At 45.7% G+C, this 19,163-nt stretch overlaps 2 protein-coding genes across 2 annotated transcripts in view; one reads left to right on the forward strand and one right to left on the reverse strand.

Moving 5' to 3' along the window:
• The window catches only part of Pigl (phosphatidylinositol glycan anchor biosynthesis class L), a 93,258-nt gene that overhangs the window by 8,187 nt on the left and 65,908 nt on the right, over positions 1–19,163 (reverse strand). The window lies entirely within an intron of this gene.
• Cenpv (centromere protein V) lies at positions 1,126–13,755 on the forward strand. The gene is made up of 5 exons (XM_021177226.2): positions 1,126–1,528; positions 4,287–4,385; positions 6,771–6,840; positions 11,058–11,172; positions 13,412–13,755. Exons 1-5 carry the CDS (start codon positions 1,179–1,181, stop codon positions 13,534–13,536), a joined length of 759 nt encoding a protein of 252 aa, XP_021032885.1. The 5' UTR covers positions 1,126–1,178; the 3' UTR covers positions 13,537–13,755.

Here is a 19,163-nt window from a genome sequence, read left to right on the forward strand (position 1 = left end):
ACGCCTTTAATCCCAGCACTCGGGAGGCAGAGGCAGGTGGATTTCTGAGTTCGAGGCCACCCTGGTCTACAAAGTGAGTTCCAGGACAGCCAGGGCTACACAGAGAAACCCTGTCTCGAAAAACCAAAAAAAAAAAAAAAAAAAGATAATAAATGGACACTATATTCTAATGAAATCAACAAAAACAGAACTAAGTTGAAAAATGAAAAATGCACCAAAAATGAGTAAAAGAAAACGTTTCTTTAAAAGCGTGAGAAGAGCCGGGCGGTGGTGGCTCACGCCTTTAATCCCAGCACTTGAGAGGCAGAGGCAGGCGGATTTCTGAGTTCGAGGCCAGCCTGGTCTACAAAGTGAGTTCCAGGACAGCTAGAGCTAGACAGAGAAACCCTGTCTCAAAAACAAAACAAAACAAAGAAAATACCTAATTAAAAAAAAAAGAAGAAGAAAAAAAGTGTGAGAACAACTGAAAGGGTTTGGAGACTATCTAGGATGCCGCAGTGGAAGGTTCTTGGGATTTTTGTCTTGAAACGTCAATACGGTATTCTGCAAAAGCTTATGAATGGAATGTAATCCTGGATCCATTTACTTAAAATTGAAAACAAAATCTGGGACTGGGAATGTGGCTCAGTGCTAGAGTGCTTGCTCAAAGCTGTGGGTCCTATTCTCAGTTCTACAAAACCACCAAAAAACCTGTTGACCATTGATCAAACTGATTCCAGCTGTCATTTATGCTTCCAGTAGCAGATATCCGACAATTTACCTACTACGTTAGCTCACATTAGGTACATGATGGCCTCTGCCAAGTTGGTAGTGTTACCACCTTGGAAACCACTAAGTCACCCATGCGTGCCAGCTCTGATGTGGCCGTGAATTTATGAACTGAGGCCTGACCCAGGTCCCCAGTTAGAAATGTATGGTTGGAGTCAGTGGAGACTGGAAGCTCCTTCGCTGATCAAACGGGCACCGCTACCTGCAAGCGCAGGTGCAGGCGCGGTCTTGTTAGACCCTCAGCGCTGGGCTGGCCCCACGGCCCAGGGTCTCTCGTTGGGTCCCCAGCTCGCGTGTTCCGGAGCGCCGCGCACCACCCCCGGGGCCTTCAGGTTGTCGGAGGCGGGGACGCGCATCGGCCGGCGGGAGCGCGCAGAGCCGAGAGGCCTGCGAGCCCGGCTGAGGGAGACATGCGGCGGACGCGCAGTGCCGTGGCCACCAGCCCGCGGGAGCAGCGGCGCTCGGGGACCACCGGGGGCTTGAGCGGCGGCGAAAGCCGCGCGCAGCGCTCCCGGAGCAGGACTAGGGCCGGGGCCGGGGGCGGGGGCGGGGCGGTCGGTCCGCAGCCGTCGGCAAAGCCGCGGCCCAAGCCACCGCCGCGGGCCCAGGAGGCGGCCGCCGAGGAGCCGCCGCCGGCGGTCACCCCCGCCGCCTCGGTGTCGGCGCTCGACCTGGGGGAGCAGCGGGAGCGCTGGGAGACGTTCCAGAAGCGGCAACGGCTCAGCTTCGAGGGCGCCGCCAAGCTGCTGCTGGACACCTTGTGAGTGTGTCGGGGGCGGCGGGCCGGCACACGCGAGGTGCGCACGGGCGGCGGGACCCGAGGGCTGAGTGCTGAGCCGTTGGCGGGCTGCTCCGGACCGTAGCGGGCTGAGTGCGCGGAAGGGCCCCTCAGGGTGAAAAAACAGACATCCCCGGGCTTGCCAGCTACCAAGACCGTTTTACCCGTTTTTGCACGTGCTTTCGGGGAGTGGGCGGGAGGAAAGGTCGAAGTGGAGAATTTAGTGACCCGAGGAGCGAAAGCCCGTTGTTCTGATCAGTTCCCGGGAGGGAGGGTGCGGGGTGCGGTTATTGATCTCGGAGGGAAAGGCGCGCAAAGCGCTGTCCAGGACGGGCGCTTGCAGGGGGAATGGGGAGCTAAGGTTTTATGCTCTCATCCCGGGTCCGGGCTGGCAGGCTTTTCTTTGAGCTCCCCGGTCTGTGCTTCTGAAGTGCTTCCAGCTTCTTTGGTGGCCTAAGGAGCAGATCTGAGGTCCGTTATTGGGGAAAAGAGCTGATGACTACTCTGGCCAGATACCTGCTCTTTGGCAAATATGATGTGAACCCCTTCCTCCTCTACCCATTGTGCTCCGAGAAATACCGAGTACCCTTGTCTTATAGTCCTCACTCGCAGATGAATTAAAAAGAACAATAAAAGACAAAGAAAACTAACATTAACCTAACAATTGCTTAACAACCTGAACTACTTTCCATAACAACAAGATGTTCTTTTGTCTTTGTTCCAGAATAAGTTCTCTTGGTTTTGGTGGATCCTCTAAGAACTGGAGTATTTATTTAGCTTTCTATGTGTTTCGTTTATTCAATTTTATCCTCGTGGGCTATAAATTGAATGCTTTAAAACATTAAAACAAAAATCAGTTAAAACTTAAAAAAAAATGAAATATAACACGGAGAACCTGTTGTGTACTAGCTACTGGGAGATCTAAATGACACTATATAAAACTCAGTAGAGCTGGGCACAGTAGCACATGCCTGCAATCCTAGCATTCAGAAGGCCGAGGCGGAGGAGTACAGTGATTTCAAGGGCAGCCTGGGCTACAGAGATAGATCCTTTCTCCGAAGAGAGAGAGGAAAACAGAAGCAAGCCAGCGAGAAGGTGATCCACGTGTGTAAGCCCAGCGCTTGGAAGGTAGAGGCAGGAAGATCTACAAGTTCAAGGTCATCCTTGACCACAGTACTAGCTACTGGGAGATCTAAATGACACTATATAAAACTCAGTAGAGCTGGGCACAGTAGCACATGCCTGCAATCCTAGCATTCAGAAGGCCGAGGCGGAGGAGTACAGTGATTTCAAGAGCAGCCTGGGCTACAGAGATAGATCCTTTCTCCAAAGAGAAAGAGAAAGAGAGGAAAACAGAAGCAAGCCAGCGAGAAGGTGGTCCACGTGTGTAAGCCCAGCGCTTGGAAGGTAGAGGCAGGAAGATCTACAAGTTCAAGGTCATCCTTGACCACATAGTTAATTTGAGGCCAGCTTGAGCTGCACTGACACCCTGTCTCAAAAGGAAACAAAAAAGCACCCCCCCCAAACACACACACAAAGCAAAAATGTTTAGGTAATATTTTCCCCTAAAACAAAATGATAATGATCTTTAAAAAAGATACTAAAAACATTGGCAGGAAAAGAGGCATTTCACTCACCAGATTAGCGTGCTGTATGCTTGCTTACATCCATCCACTCCATGGTCTATTATTAAGCTAACTTTTATACAAAGAAAACGTATGTTATATACACTAACATTTGGTTCAAATATCGCAAAAAATTGGAGGAATGGATAGCAAATAGGAGCTCTCTAAGTGGGATGATGTGGGGGGTGGGGTGGAGGGTTCTCACTGTGTTATTAAACTGTTTGGTTTTTTGTTTTTTTTTTGGTTTTTTTTTTTTTACAATAAACATTGCATATAGAAGAAGAAAATGAGATGTTAACTTGTTAGAGAAACCTGGGCGAGTTTTCAGTCTTGCCTTTAGTCAGATGGCAAATTGAAGCTGCTATTGGCAGTTTTTCCCTGTGGAGGTTAATCAGAAGCAACATGGTCTCGTTTTTTTCTGGCCAGAATATTTAGTCTTTTGGGGAAGGGGCTTCAGGATGTCCATTGAATCTTAATGTTGAGTTATGGGGCTGGCTCCAACTGTATACAGTTGTGTGAAAAGCCATGGACCTGGGAAGCGTGAGGAGAGTGAGCAGAGTTAGAGAAGCCTTTGTTGCCCCACAGAAGGCAACTGGGCGACCTGTCTTACTTTTTCATAGCCACTTGTTACCATCTTTATTACAATCAAAACTGAATATTATTTGGCCTGTTTGCCTAGTGGCTGCTTAAGGCTGGTAAAGTTTCTTCTTGGTCCTAAGCTTATAATTAAAAAAAAAAAAAGTAATCAGTTGACATATAAATAAAAATGTTGGGAGTGGGAGCAAATGTGCCAGACTTCTCTCATAGCCTCATATTTACTGAATTCTGGGAATATTTTATTTGGCAGCATAAAATTCAAGACAGTTCCCAGTGAAAATACTGAACCTCTTTTATGAGATGCACCTGGTTGTCCTATATATGTATGTATATATATATATATATATATATATATATATATATATGTATATATATATATATATATATATATATATATATATATATATGAATGAGCCTGGCTTTATTTTAAGAACAAAAAGACAGCGTGAAGGAGCCAGGCCATAAAACCCCTGCTTGTCTCTTAGAAATTTTTATGCTCTAGTTTTTATTTCATTTAGTGAGTACCAGGGCCTGGTGAAGCACACAGGAGGCTGCCACTGTGGAGCAGTTCGTTTTGAAGTTTGGGCTTCAGCAGACTTACACATCTTTGACTGCAAGTGAGTATTTTATCTTCCCAAATTGGCTTAGAAGAGTTGAAGAGCAAAATAGGCCATGTTTCAGACCAAGGTGGGGAGTCGGGGTCTGGATGAGACAGTGTTGGCCATGAGCTGATAACTGTTACATCAGGTACCAAGGACATAACTGTTACATCAGGTACCGAGGACACAAAGGTTCATTGTTCTCTTCTTTGCCATGTGTACAACTTGAAATTTTCAGTGATAACTAAAAAAAAAAAAAAAAAAAAAAAAGTGTTATATGTAATTCTTTTACTGTGTGCATAGATCAGAGGACAACTTGTGGGATGGAGTCACTAGGCTGGTGGTAGGTACTTTTACCTGCCAAGTCTTCTCACTGGATAACTTTTTTTTTTTTTTTTAAAGTGGGAGAAGGCTAAACATTCTGTGTTATCCAGAGTAACACCCACAGTTTGTGTGTTCGGGAGCCCGTGTATGTTTGAACCACAGAGTTATACAGCAGCACAGTTCAGGTGACAGAAAGCAGGGATTCCAGGGCTGTGGCTTATAGGCTCGTGCCTCCAACTGATCCCACTGACTTAGGGGTGACTAGCAGAGGTGGATCAGGCTGCCCTTAATTCCCGGTTGGGTTACTGGGAATCCCACCTCGAGTGGAATCTTCTTAGGAGTCTGTCAGTGAAACTACATGGAGTGATCGGGTGGGGATACCCGGAAGCTTTTTGTGTGCTGGATCTCTCTCTGTCCTTGGCATGAGGCCCATGGTACCACCACCAACAGTGGAAGGCTTGCTTCTTGAATTATTTATTTACTTTATGTATGAGTACACTGTAGCTGTCTTCACACACACCAGGAGATGGCATTATATCCCATTACAGATGGTTGTGAGCCACCATGTGGTTGCTGGAAATTGAACTCAGGACCTCTGGAAGAGCAGTCAGTGCTCTTAACTGCTGAGCCATCTCTCTAGCCCTCGAAAGCCTGCTTTTTAGCATCTTCCCTGGCATTATAATAGAAGAGGAACAGGCTTTACCTTCTGGACTGGCTATGGGCATGTACTTATTCAAGAGGGTCCAGTTCTTTTCCCTCTAATTGTATCTAGATCTTATATGGATAATAAATACCATAAATATTATTTATTATGTAAATCATAAATACCCCTCAAGTGTAGAACTGGCTAGGCCACTAATGAAGTCCAGATTTTGAAAGAAGCATTATGGCATAATTTCTTGGAGAATTCTATACTAAGTCAGAATAAAGTATAAATTAGGGCTGGAGGTAGAGCCTTTGGTTAATATGTACAAAGCTGGGTTTGGTTCCCACTACTGCATAAACTTGGCATGATTATATGCCTGTAGTCCCAGGGGGAGGTAGAGACAGGAGGATCAGAAGTTCAGGGTTGTATCCTCAGCTGCATCAGTGTTGTGACCAGCTTGTGTACATGAGATTCTTCTCTCAAGCAAGCAAAGAAGTTCATGGCCATCTTCAACTCTATAGTAAGTGTTGAAGCCAGCCTGGGGGTACATGAGACCCTGCCTCAAAAAATAAAATAAGGTTAAAATTTTAACATGACCCCTTCCTCTATCTCAAAGAACAGAATAAAGTTAAAAAAATTTTAAAACTTACTTCTTTTATGCATGTGGATGTTTTACATGAATGCATATCTATCTGCACCACATACCCCTCAGAGGATGTTGGATACCCTGGAACTGTGAGCTACCAGATGGATGCTGGGAGCTGCACCAGAGTCTACTGCTCCTCCTACCTACAGCTCTTAACTGCTGAGCCATCTATAGTCCCAAAGTTATAGTTCTTAGAAAAGGTGGAGGTGCACTTGAGAAGTAGAATGCCTGCTTAGTGCGCAGGATGCCCTGGTGCAGTGTCCCTAGGGTAGAGAGAGAAAAGCCGACAAAAATAGTGGGTTGGAAAAAACAAAAACAAAAACTAGGTATTGGCTCAATTTCCAGTTTGGTATTTCCGGATAAAATGCTTGGAGCTTGATTTTCTTATGTGGAACTAGAGGAAGCCTAAGGCTCCTTCCTCCGTTCTGATGTGCCCGTCTGAAGAGGCGCAAGAGTATAGTATAGCAGTGTCTGAAATCCATTTTCTGAGTGTCTTTTAAGTCCACTGTTTCTCTTCAGGGTCGGGAGGGGGGGCAGCAGAAATGAGGTCCAGGAGTGCTGAATGCTGTGTGGTCTCCCCTGCTGGCTCTGTCACCAGTAGGCTTCACTGCCATGAAGAGCTGAGGCTTCAGGTGGCCTGTCCAGCTGCCTAAGTCCTCTTCCCTGGATGGTGCTGAGAAGGGTGTCCCACTTGAGGTCAGCTGGTTCTGCAGGCATTGGGCTGGGCTGCTTGGGCCTGTGGGTAATGCAGGTGACACTCACGGTCCGGCCCTTGCTCTCTCTCTAGCTGTAGCATTTGCAAGAAGAAGCAGAACAGACACTTCATTGTTCCAGCTTCTCGGTTCAAACTCCTGAAGGTTAGTACTTAGGAGGAGGGTAGAACCCTGCCCCATCTTTTAAGCCTGCTATCTATAAACTGTGAGGGACAGAGAGCTCAGCAGGGCATTTTAAAGTCAGGGCTTTGAGATTTTGTTTGTTTGTTTGTTTGTTTTACTTAGATGGAGCCTCAGTGTGTAGTCTAGGCTAAGCCTCAAACTTCTAGTCTTCTTACCCAAGCCTCCCAAGTGCAGGGAATCACAGAGTTGTGCCACTATTCCTGGTTGATTATTTTTCACGTTTTTTGTTTTTCTTTTAAAAGTGTTGGGGCCTGAACAGTATTGCTAGTAGCTTTGCCACACTGGGCTCTCTATCTTGCCTACAGGAATACTTTGACTGACTTAGTAGTTTCTCTTTTTCATTTAAATGTTCTACTTATTGGGTAGGCACATGGCACAACACACACGTGGAGGTCAAACAGCTTGGTGGAACCAGTTCTCTCCTTCTACTTCTACAGGGTTTTTAGGCATCAGACTCAAATCACAGCTTCCTTGGTCAGCATCCTTACCTGTTGAGGCATCTCATTAATCCCTATTTGCTTACTTTTTGAATTGATAAATTGTTTGACACAGCCAGGCTGGCTTCTGCCTCTGGAGGGCTGGGCTCGCAGGCGTATACCACTATGCCTTCCTGCCTTTTGATTTCCAAAACTTACTTGATGTCATTGTAGAAACATTTTCAAATTCAGAGAGTCACAAAAATAAAAGTCATTTTGAAAACTGAAGAAGTATCTGAATAACCCATGTTACTTTTGAAAAAATATAAGAGAAATAAAAGTATTCCAAGGTAGTCACTGCTATTTTGATGCACTTTCTTATTGAGTATTCTTCCTCCTCTCCTCCTGTCACCCTTCTCTCTGACTTAGTCTCTTGTGTCCCAGGCTGGGGATTGAACCCAGGGCTTCATGGATGCTAGGCAAGCCCTGTAATAACTGAGCTATGTTTCTGGCCCTGTACATATTATTTTATATATATATATATATGCATCTAAACATCTGAGTCATCTCCCACTTATTTATTTTAAATATGGGATCTTGCTCTGTGGCACAGACTGCCGCCTGTGCTTCTAAGAGACACTCCTGCCTCACTTTCCTAAGTACCTATAACTCCAAGTGCATGCAACCTTGTTGGTTTGATTGTTAATACATTTTTACCAAAATATTACATAAGTTAATGTGCTGGCTAATTTTATGTTAACCTCACACAAGCTAGAGTTACTAGAGACAAGGGACCCTCAATTGAGAAAATGGCTCAGTGAGACTGGGCTATAGGCAGGTCTGTAGGGCATTTTCTTAACTAGTAATTGATGTGAGAGAGGGCCCAGTCCTTTGTGAGTGCGGCCGATTTGAGCAATGTAGCTATATCCTGTCTCAGGAAAAACTGGTTGAGGTTGGGGAAGCAAAAAACCCATCTGGCCAGGTGTGTGTGCCTTTATTCTCAGAGCTTGGGAGGGTCTCAGGGCTGGCCAGGGCCAAACAAAGAAATCCTGTCTAGAGAAACAAAACAAACAGAAAAGCTGTTCTGTTGATAAACTACTTTATCATTTCCTAGTTGAAAAAAATCATAGTGTTTTCATTGTCTTTCTTTTTGTTAAATTCAGTGTTAGCACATGTTCGGCAAGCACTGTGTCGCTGAGCTATATCCCCAGGTGTGTCCACGTTTAATCTCCTCACCGAAGACTTGTGCGGGCCACTTCCCTGGCTGGCTTACCCTGTCACTTGTGCATTTGCAGCCCTGCACTCCTGGCTTGATCTCATTTACATTAAGAGCACTGGCTGCTCCTACTAAGCACCCAGGGTTTATTTCCAGCACCCACACAGCAGCTTACTACCATCTGTAACTCCTGTTCCAGGGGATCAGATGCTGCCTTCTAGTCCTGAGGGCACTGTATGCATGTGGTGCACAGACATACACACATAAAATAATACAATTTCTTAAATGAAATCAGGACAGGAGTCCACTGCTGCAAATCCAAGAACTCAGGGGTCCCAGTGATACCCTATTCCTCTTAATCTGTGCACCCACCAATTTGATTCCATGTGCTTTGCTCCTGACTAGAATGCATGGCCTACCATCATCAAAATTTTCCACATAGAGCTAGGTGTGGTGGTGCATGCCTTTAGTCCCAGCACGTAGGAGGCAAAGGCAGGCAAATCTCTGTATTTGAGACCAACCTCCTTCGCAGTGAGTTTTAGGACGGCCAGCTCTACATCATGAGACTCTTGCTTAAAAAAAAAAGAGAGAGAGGGAGAGGGAGAAGTCTGCCACATGGCTCAGTCCTTGACTTCTTGCCAGGCAGAAAACACCAATAACAAATCTAATGACCTTCATTTTTCTTTGTTTGGCCTGTGCTAGAAAGTTCTTTATCAACTTTATACAAACTAGGATCATCAGAGAGGAGGGAGCCTTACTTAAGAAAAAGCTGCCGGGCGTGGTGGCGCACGCCTTTAATCCCAGCACTCGGGAGGCAGAGGCAGGCGGATTTCTGAGTTCGAGGCCAGCCTGGTCTACAAAGTGAGTTCCAGGACAGCCAGGGCTATACAGAGAAACCCTGTCTCAAAAAACAAACAAAACAAAAACAGAAACAAAAAAGAAAAAGCCTTAATAAGATCAGTCTATAGGCAAGCTACGAGGACTTGGTTAAGCTTTGAAACACATGAATCTGTAGGGGCCGAACCTATTCAAACCAAAATCATAATCAGCCACCAAACACAGACACTATTGTATACACCAGCAAGATTTTGCTGAAAGGACCCTGATATAGCTGTCTCCTGTGAGGCTTTGCCAGTGCCTGGCAAATACAGAAGTGGATGCTCACAGTCAGCTACTGGATGGATCACAGGGCTCCCAATGGAGGAGCTAGAGAAAGTACCCAAGGAGCTGAAGGGGTCTGCAACCCTATAGGTGGAACAACAATATGAACTAATCAGTACCCCCAGAACTCGTGTCTCTAGGTGCATATGTAGCAGAAAATGGCCTAGTCAGTCGGCCATCATTGGGAAGAGAGGCCCCTTGGTCTTACAAACTTTATATGCCCTAGTACAGGGGAAAGCCAGGGCCAAGAAGTGGGAGTGAGTGGGTAGGGGAGCAGGGTGGGGGGAGTGTATAGCGGACTTTTGGGATAGCATTTGAAATGTAAATGAAGAAAATATCTAATAAAAAATAAAATAACATAAAATAAAAAGAAATGTCTTGTGGAGCTGGCGAGATGGCTCAGTGGTTAAGAGCACTGACTGCTCTTCCAGAGGTCCTGAGTTCAATTCTCAGCAACCACATAGTGGCTCACAACCTTCTGTAATGGGATCCATTGCACTCTTCTGGTGTGTTTGAAGACAGCTATAGTATACTCGTATAAATATAAATTATACTCATATAAATATAAATCTTTTTTTGTAAATCTTTTTTTTAAAAAGTATCTTGTTGTAGGTCATCCATGTAAACATCACTCATATCTTCCCTTCTCTCTCTCAGTTGTCCATTCCTATACTTTGTCCTTTTTTCATTCATATTGTCCACTAAGGGCACTAACTGTGGGGCTGGAGAAATGGCTCACTGGTTGGGAGCATTGGGTGTTCCTCCAAAGGAGCGGGGTTCAATTCCCAGCACCCACGTGGAAGCTCACAACTGTCTGCAACTTTAGATCCAGGGGATGTGACACCCTCACACAAATGTACATGCAGGCAAAATACCAATCCACATAAAATTAAATAAATCATTTTAAAAGACATCTCAGGACTTAATGCCCGGAAGTAACACTGACTACAGTGGTCCGGGCCCTCCCACGTTAAAAAAAGAAAGAAAGAAAACTAACTCTTTGCCTATGGCATGTGGCAAAGAGTTTTAAAGTCAGGAGTGCCCATAAGATCTTGGCCACTGTTTTCTTTAGACACAGAGATCCAGTCCCTCGGATCTCTTATGGGTGGGTCTTCTGGTTGACGTCAGCGGAGGCCTGAGGATGGCTTCTTCACTGTGTGTTTGGCAGAAGAGATTCTTAGACTGTCACGCTCCGGCGTGAATCGTGTCTGGGGAAATACAGATGGGTCCCTGACTTCAAGAGGCTTTCGGTCTTTTCTAGGAATCAGGAGCTGTCCCCAAAACCCAGAGAACTGTACAAAGGGGGCACTCCCACTAACCTTTCAAAAGATTGACTCTTAATAACATGAAATGATCAATGTGTCTATTTGTCCCTGTTCTCCCAGGGTGCTGAGAGCATAACCACATACACCTTTAACACGCACAAAGCCCAGCACACCTTCTGCAAGAGATGTGGTGTCCAGAGCTTCTATACTCCGCGCTCCAACCCCGGGGGCTTTGGTGAGTGAAGGGGGTCTGCGGGCTTGGGACCCCGAGGTGCCTAGAGTCCACGTAGTTGGACAGATGGTCCTGGCATGCGTCAGAAAAATAAGCCTCCTCTGATGAGCTCTGGTCCAGTGTCTGGGCCTATGGTAAACCTGTCCATCTATAGGTGGTTTTTATCACTGGTATTGTTGGGTTGTGGGGAGACCTGCAGCGTACAGAGAAGATCAGTAGGATGGGGTGGAGAGAGGCTGAATGGTTAAGACCACTGGCTGTCCTTCCAGCGGACCAGTGTTCTACTCCCAATCTCTATCTGTAACTCCAGTCTTGGGAATCTGACACTCTCCTCTTGTCTCTGTGGGCACTGCATGCACGTGGTGCACAAACCTATCTGCAGGCTAAACACCTATACACATAAAATAAAAATAAATTTAATATAAAAAAAAAACCAAGATGGGGTAGGAAATGGGCACAGGCTGCTTGGGAGGCCACTGGAACAGTGACAATATAAAGGGAGGGAAGAAGCCAGAATGATGGCTGTTGCTGATATTTTACAACAACAAAAGTAAGGGCTATGGCTGTCACTCAGTGGGAGAGTGAACACTTGCCTGGCATGCATGATCCTCACCCTGTCCCTAAATAGATAAATAAAAAAGTTTAGTTTGTTCAGAAAAAAAAAATAGTTCTATACAATGGCTACTGCTCTGATGGATTGTACACTTGATTTCATGTCACAGTTAAAAAAAAAAAGGGAGGAAGAGGAAGAGCCAAGTGTGGATGTGGTGGTGAACATCTTTGATCCTAGTACTTGGGAGGTAGAGGCAGGTGCATCTCTGTGAGTTCTAGGCCAGCCTGATCTACAGAGTGAGTTCCGGAACAGCCAGGGCCACATAGTGGGACCCTATCTTGAAAAAAGCAGCAAGAAAGCAAGGGGTGCTAACCCCAGCCCTTGAGAGGTGAAGGCAGAGTGATCAAAAGTTCAAGGTCATCTTCAGCTATGTAGCTACTTTGTGGTTAACCTAGGCTAGAGACCTCCCAGCCCCCAACTCAAAAATAAAGATATGGGGGAGCTGGCAAATCAGCTCCGTGGCTAAGTTCTCTGAGTGATCTTGCAGAGGACCTGGGTTTGGTTTCCAGCTCATAACCATCTGTAACTGTCAGGGGCCCAGTGCCCTTTCTTGTTCTCTGCAGGCACCAAGCATGCATGTATGCATATACTTGGTACACAGACATGTATGCAGACAAAACACCCTTCCTTACACAGAAGATAAATCTATTTATTTAAAAAGAAGCAAGAGAAGCCTCTAGGGCCGTCTTCAGGCCCTGCTTGACCTGGAGGTGGGGTGGATACAAACTGCCCTTAGGGTAAATGGAGACTGACTGACCCTGTGTCATAGCCCCACGGGAAGCTGTGGGTGCACCTGTGGCTATGCCTATGCCTGCTTTCTGTCGAAGAGAGGAGAAGGCATGACGTCATGCTAGTCTCCTTACCCCAAGGTCTGCTGGTTCCTGGTCCACCAAGTTCTGGTACCTTGGAACAAGAAAGGGGTTTTTGGCCGGGCGATGGTGGCACGCGCCTTTAATCCCAGCACTTGGGAGGCAGAGGCAGGTGGATTTCTGAGTTTGAGGCCAGCCTGGTCTACAGAGTGAATTCCAGGACAGCCAGGGCTACACAGAGAAACCCTGTCTCGAAAGCAAAAAAAAAAAGAAAGAAAGGGGTTTTTGTTGTTGTTCATTTGTTGGGTTGTCCTGTGTTATATAGTTATAAAGTCCTATATAAGTTGGGAAATATTTAATTCTTTATCTAAACCCAGGAAAAGTCTGAGAATTTTCCAGGCTGCCACACAAAAGAGATTGTGCCAGGTCTGAACCTTCCTAATATTTTCCATATTAATGGCCCTCACCCATTTAAATGTATTAGGGACTGAAGACAGGATCTGGAACATACCAGGCAAGTGTTCTACCACTGAGCTCTGCTCTGCCCCCACGCCTCAGTGTAGTTGTGAGTGCTGTGTAGCATTGGTTGTCCTTCACTCGGGGCATCAGCTCTTCATGTGGGAGGTGAGGACCCTAAGCCAGAGCACTGAAGGCCGACTAGAGCGATGTTAGTAATCAGCAGGCCACAAGTCATCCTCATGAGCTGCTGTTGAGGTAGCTCCCGTGTGGGATAATGGTGCTTGCTGGTGAGGGCTTGTCTGACACATTCTCTGGTCTTACCCACACTTGGAACCCCTCTCTCTGTTCCACTTGCCCCTAGGAATCGCCCCCCACTGCCTGGACGAAGGCACTGTACGGAGTGTGATCACTGAGGAGTTCAATGGCAGTGACTGGGAGCGAGCCATGAAGGAGCACAAGACCATCAAGAACATGTCAAAGGAGTGAGCAGGGCAGCAGCCCTGTAGGTTGCATGGGTGTATGTCGCTGTGCAGGCCTGCCTGGGCTACCATCTCCACTCCCCATGTCTCTGAGGTTCACTCCAGCCACCATTTCTTTAGGCAGCTCTGCCTTAACCCAGGTTTCATGTAAGAAACTTAACCTTCTCCCTTCCTACCAATTTTTGTGTGATCTTTTAGAAAATAAATATTTCTGACATTAATGCTATTACTATGACATATTTCTTTGAACTTTGACTTTTCCTTCGGAGGCTTATCACTTCAGATCAGAGTAACATAGCGGGCCCTATTAAGATGCCTGCAGCCACACTGAGAAGAGACCAGACTCAAACAGCACTTACAACCAGAGACTGAATGATTACAGTTCGTGTGAGTTGTGAAAACGCGGACTCTGGGTGCTCAGGGTGCACAGGGCTAGTCCAGGAGGGCTTGGGAGCCTGTGACATGTGGTTTTAGTTTATTCCTTAGCTACTCATGTATTTGATTATTTCTGACACAGTGGGCTCTTTGTTGGCAGTTTTTTTTTCTTTTTCCTCTCCCCTACCCCCAATAGTTTCATCATGTAGCCCAGGCTGGCCTGTGTATGCATGCCTCCACCCCCTGTGTGCTAGGTTATAAGCAGGCACTACTGTGCCTGCCCACATTTTTTTAAAATAAGGTAAACCAGCTTCCTTGTTTGTTTTGATTTTCTGTCATCAAGTGCTGTGGTTAGAAGCTAAGGCCACATGCATGCTAGGCAGCAGCCTTAGCCACTTCTGTTCTCTCTGTGTGGTAAGACAGGTGTAACACAAAATACAGCATCTTGGGCTGGTGAGATGGCTCAGCGGTTAAGAGTGCTGACTGCTCTTCCAAAGGTCCTGAGTTCAAATCCCAGCGACCACATGGTGGCTCACAACCATCCATAACAAAAATCTGATGCTCTCTTCTGGAGTGTCTGAAGACAGCTACAGTGTACACACATATAATAAATAAATAAATACATCTAAAAAAAAGAAAGGAATTATTTTAAAAAAATACAGCATCTTTACCACACACGGGAACACAGGTTATACATATGAACACACATACATGGGAACACACATACATGGGAACACAGGTTATACATATGAACACACACCACACAAATATACATCCACAAAAATGAAAAAGGACAATTTGGTTACTCACCAGCTGAGGTTTTAGTATCACTATGAGGTTTTAGTAAAAGGTTGGCTTTTATTATAAAGGTGATTGAGAAACTGAAAACAGCTTTGAATAAGACAGAGCCAGGCCATTCTACAAAAGTTGTAACACTCATATTTATTGAACACTTAATAGTTTCCAAGAACTATTTAATGCAGTTGAATGAATAACTCAGTGGGTTTTTGTTGTTGTTGTTTTGTTTGTTTGTTTGTTTGTTTGTTTGTTTGTTTGAGACAGGGTTTCTCTGTATAGCCCTGGCTGTCCTGGAACTCACTTTGTAGACCAGGCTGGCCTCGAACTCAGAAATCCACCACATGCCTCTACCTCCCAAATGCTGGGATTAAAGGCGTGGGCCACCATGCCTGGCAGTGTTTTCTTTTTAAAATTAGCAAAGTTTTTTAGTTTCATTACATCATTTAAAAATTAAGCTGGGTATGGTGGCTCATGCTTTTAATCCCAGCATTGGGTAGGCAGAGAGAGGCAGGCAGACCTCTGAGTTTGAGGCCAGCCTGATCTACAAAACTAGTTTTAGGGTAGCCAGGGCTACACAGAGAAACCCTGTCTTTAAAGGGGGGCATATCACTAGTGTGCTTCCCCATATGCTATAGCCTGCCTTAACAAATGTTTATTAAGTACTTGGGTATGTGCAGTACTGCACAGAGAGGTTTGGGGGAAGCCACATGATGGGAAAATAAAGGGACAGAGAGAGACACGGAGCCAATGAAAAGACTGCAGGGGAGGAGTCCCCAGATGAGGTTACCTTAGAAAATGCAATACTTTACAACTCAGCAGCGCTAAAAGCATGGCACTGAAGCCAGACCCAAGAAGCCCTTGGTGGGAAGAGAGAACCCACTGCTGAAAGTTCTTCTCTGAGCTCCATATGGTTCTAGGGGCGACTATACATCAAAAAGTCTATCAAAGTCAGTCCCTAGGGCTACACAACCCACAGAAACTGGATTTTCAGAATAAATTCCATGGTTGCCCATGTCTGTAATCTCAGTATTCAAGAGGCAGAGGCAGAGGCAGGAGGATTGTGGCAAGCTCCATGCCAGTCAGTCTAAAGAACAAATTTCAGACAGTCCAAACTTCACTTGTCATGTCTCAAAAATAAACAGACAAAGGTGAAGTGGAAACTTAAAGGTTCTTTGGAAAATCAGTTGTGATGGATGGTGTTTTGCTGGGGCAGACACATGAAAGAGCGTTTTCCTGAAGTGGACACAGGTGAAAGCCTAAGGCAGACTTGTGAAGGAATGTTTAGCTGAAGCAGACACAGGACAAAGAATGTTCTGCTAAATCAAGCACGTGAAAGGACACTCAAGTATTGGTCCACCTTACATTGCATAGTTGAGCTACATTTATCGGGCCTCCATAGAGAGAAACACACTCCAAAAAATCTGATTGACAGAGTGATGTCAGCTGAGGCAGACACCAGTGCTGAGGTAAGACCCGTGGAGGACAGGTGATGTTTGGAGGGTATAAATAGGACTCGACTGACAGTGACAGAGGCTGAATTTGGCTTGCCTATAGAGCTAGCTGCACAACACTTGTGGGTCTCTCATCTTCTGCTGATCTTCGATTCCTAGAGAGAGGCACAGCCTAGAGCTTCTCCTGGTGTTCCTGCTGGTCCCTCCTGCTGACTCGAGCCCAGGCTGAGACCTGACTGTCTCTGCTAGGTAGTGCCACTGCTGCTGATTTCTGTTTGCTGTCCCGACTCTACAGAACAGGACTGCTGTATCTGTGAAGTGTTTGCAAGTGGATCAATCTGTTGCTGCAGACCTGTGAACTGAACTGCTGATTTAGGCAGGCAGATCTCTGAGTTCGAGGCCAGCCTGGTCTACAGAGTGAGTTCCAGGACAGCCAGGACTACACAGAGAAACGCTGTCTTGAAAAACCAAGAAAAAAAAAAATCTGGTTAGTAAAGCCTTGTGCCATGTAACTCTGTTTTCAGCTGGCACCAGGTCCTTGAAGAACTTTTATTTTGAAATGGTGGCTAATTTTAAGCTCGTTCTATAATGTAGTATTGTGGGTGCATTCAATTGAAATTGGCCACCAAGTTTGGGATTGCTCAGTTCAATGCCAGTGTTTTGTTTTGTTTGTGTACTGGCTATTTTTGTGTCAACTTGACACAGCTGGAGTTATCACAGAGAAAGGACCTTCAGTTGAGGAAATGCCTCCATGAGATCCAACTGTAAGGCATTTTCTCAATTAGTGATCAAGGGGGAAAGGCCCCTTGTGGGTGGGACCATCCCTGGGCTGGTAGTCTTGGGTTCTATAAGAGAGAAGACTGAGCAAGCCAGGGGAGGCAAGCCAGTAAAGAACATCCCTCCATGGCCTCTGCATCAGCTCCTGCTTTCTGACCTGCTTGAGTTCCAGTCCTGACTTCCTTTGGTGATGAACAGCAGTATGGAAGTGTAAGCCGAATAAACCCTTTCCTCCCCAACTTGCTTCTTGGTCATGATGTTTGTGCAGAAATAGAAACCCTGACTAAGACAAATTGATACCAGCAGAGTGGGGTATTCCTGTGACAACCTGACCATGTTTTGGGGAGGACTGTGGAAGGACTTTGGAACTTTGGGCTTGAAGATCCATTCGTTGTTAAGAGCTCTGTCAGATGTTGTGTAGGAGCTTGGAAGATAATGCTGAGAACAGTGCAGAAGATGGAGGCCTGGTTTGTGAAATTTCAGAGGGAAAATTAAAGACTCTCTTCAGGGCCATTGCTGTTTTTATTGTGAAGATTTTGTAGTTCTGGTTAGCTGGGGCTGAAGAATCAGCTGTGATTAACAAGATACCAGAACTACTAAAGCAAAAACTTTTCATTACTGGGACTATTGATGCTGGTTAGCTGGAGCTAAGAAATTAGCGGTGATTAAGAAGAGACCAGCATCGTTGAGGTGACATCTTCTGGGAAGTGTTTTCTGAAAGCACAAAGAGGCTGTGTTCCAGAGATAGGCAAGGTTGTACTCCTTCTGCAGTGGGACTTGGTAATGTGTAAGGGTCACCCAGGTGGTACTGGTTTTGAAGGCATGAAGGGGTCACGCAGAGTAGCTGAGGCTCGGCACTGTGAGAGGCCATGGAAGGCCATTGGTGAAGGTGCAGCCCCAGTTGTAATTGAAGGCCCAGGACTGAAGGGGTCATGCAGTGTTTTGGAGATGCGAGTACCACGAGATGACCACCAAGAGCAGCAGCAGCAGTGGAGTACAGGCATCTGGAGCCCAGAGGATGACGTGTGTGCTACAAAGGGCATGGCTGGAGAAGTGACCCAAGCCCTTGGAGGAGCCCAGAAGATCGTGAGTTGGATCCCAGACGTTGGACGGTTGGAGATTGATTTTTGCTTTGATTGTGACTGTGCCCTGATATTTTCCCTCTCGAAGGAAGAAACTGTTTTAGTGGAGCCCACAGTTAAGAGACTTTGGATTTTAAAAGAGATGGATATTTTAAAGAGATTGAAATTTTAAGAATATGTAAAGACTGTGGGACTTTTAAAGTTATTTAGATCTTGGGGATGAATAAGAATGTAAGGGTTGAGGCTTACTAGTGATGTGTTTGTGTGTCAAGTTGACAAGGGGTCAATTGTACTGGCTATTTTTGTGTCAACTTGACACAGCTGGAGTTATCACAGAGAAAGGACCTTCAGTTGAGGAAATGCCTCCATGAGATCCAACTGTAAGGCATTTTCTCAATTAGTGATCAAGGGGGAAAGGCCCCTTGTGGGTGGGACCATCCCTGGGCTGGTAGTCTTGGGTTCTATAAGAGAGAAGACTGAGCAAGCCAGGGGAGGCAAGCCAGTAAAGAACATCCCTCCATGGCCTCTGCATCAGCTCCTGCTTTCTGACCTGCTTGAGTTCCAGTCCTGACTTCCTTTGGTGATGAACAGCAGTATGGAAGTGTAAGCCGAATAAACCCTTTCCTCCCCAACTTGCTTCTTGGTCATGATGTTTGTGCAGGAATAGAAACCCTGACTAAGACAGTTTGTTTGTTTGTTTGTTTGTTTTTACTGTTTGAGGACAAAGGAGCAAAAAGGACAAAGGACAAAAGAAAGGATTTAATTGCCCTTATGGTTCCAGAGGGTTAAAGTCCATGGCAGAGCAAAGGCTCTGTGACTGGCTCATCTTTATCTCTGAGCACAACCCTGATTTCCATGTGGTAGTGCAGTCTTACTTAGGAAATTGAACTGCTCGGACCCTGTTTATGGTGCTGTGGTTAGCATTTGTGGGATTCTGACACTGGCTCAGGAAATCATCTGTAAACACTTTTCCACTGGTGATTTCATCTAGTCTGCCTTAGAAACTGCTCATACCTCCTTATTATTACTTATTTGTTTGTTTGTTTTGTTTTGTTTTTCGAGACAGGGTTTCTCTGTATAGCTCTGGCTGTCCTGGAACTCACTTTGTAGACCAGGCTGGCCTCGAACTTGAAAATCTACCTGTTTCTGCC

The sequence above is a fragment of the Mus caroli genome, unplaced genomic scaffold, assembly GCF_978045245.1.
Source record: "Mus caroli unplaced genomic scaffold, Mus_caroli_1 scaffold_13, whole genome shotgun sequence".
Lineage (NCBI taxonomy): Eukaryota > Metazoa > Chordata > Mammalia > Rodentia > Muridae > Mus > Mus caroli.

Bases quoted from the DNA above. Each gene is read 5' to 3' on its own strand.
- Cenpv (XM_021177226.2), top strand. From the start codon at position 1,179: ATGCGGCGGACGCGCAGTGCCGTGGCCACCAGCCCGCGGGAGCAGCGG. The intron at 1,529-4,286 runs GTGAGTGTGTCG...TATTTCATTTAG, and splicing joins AAGCTGCTGCTGGACACCTT to TGAGTACCAGGGCCTGGTGA. The intron at 11,173-13,411 runs GTGAGTGAAGGG...ACTTGCCCCTAG, and splicing joins CTCCAACCCCGGGGGCTTTG to GAATCGCCCCCCACTGCCTG.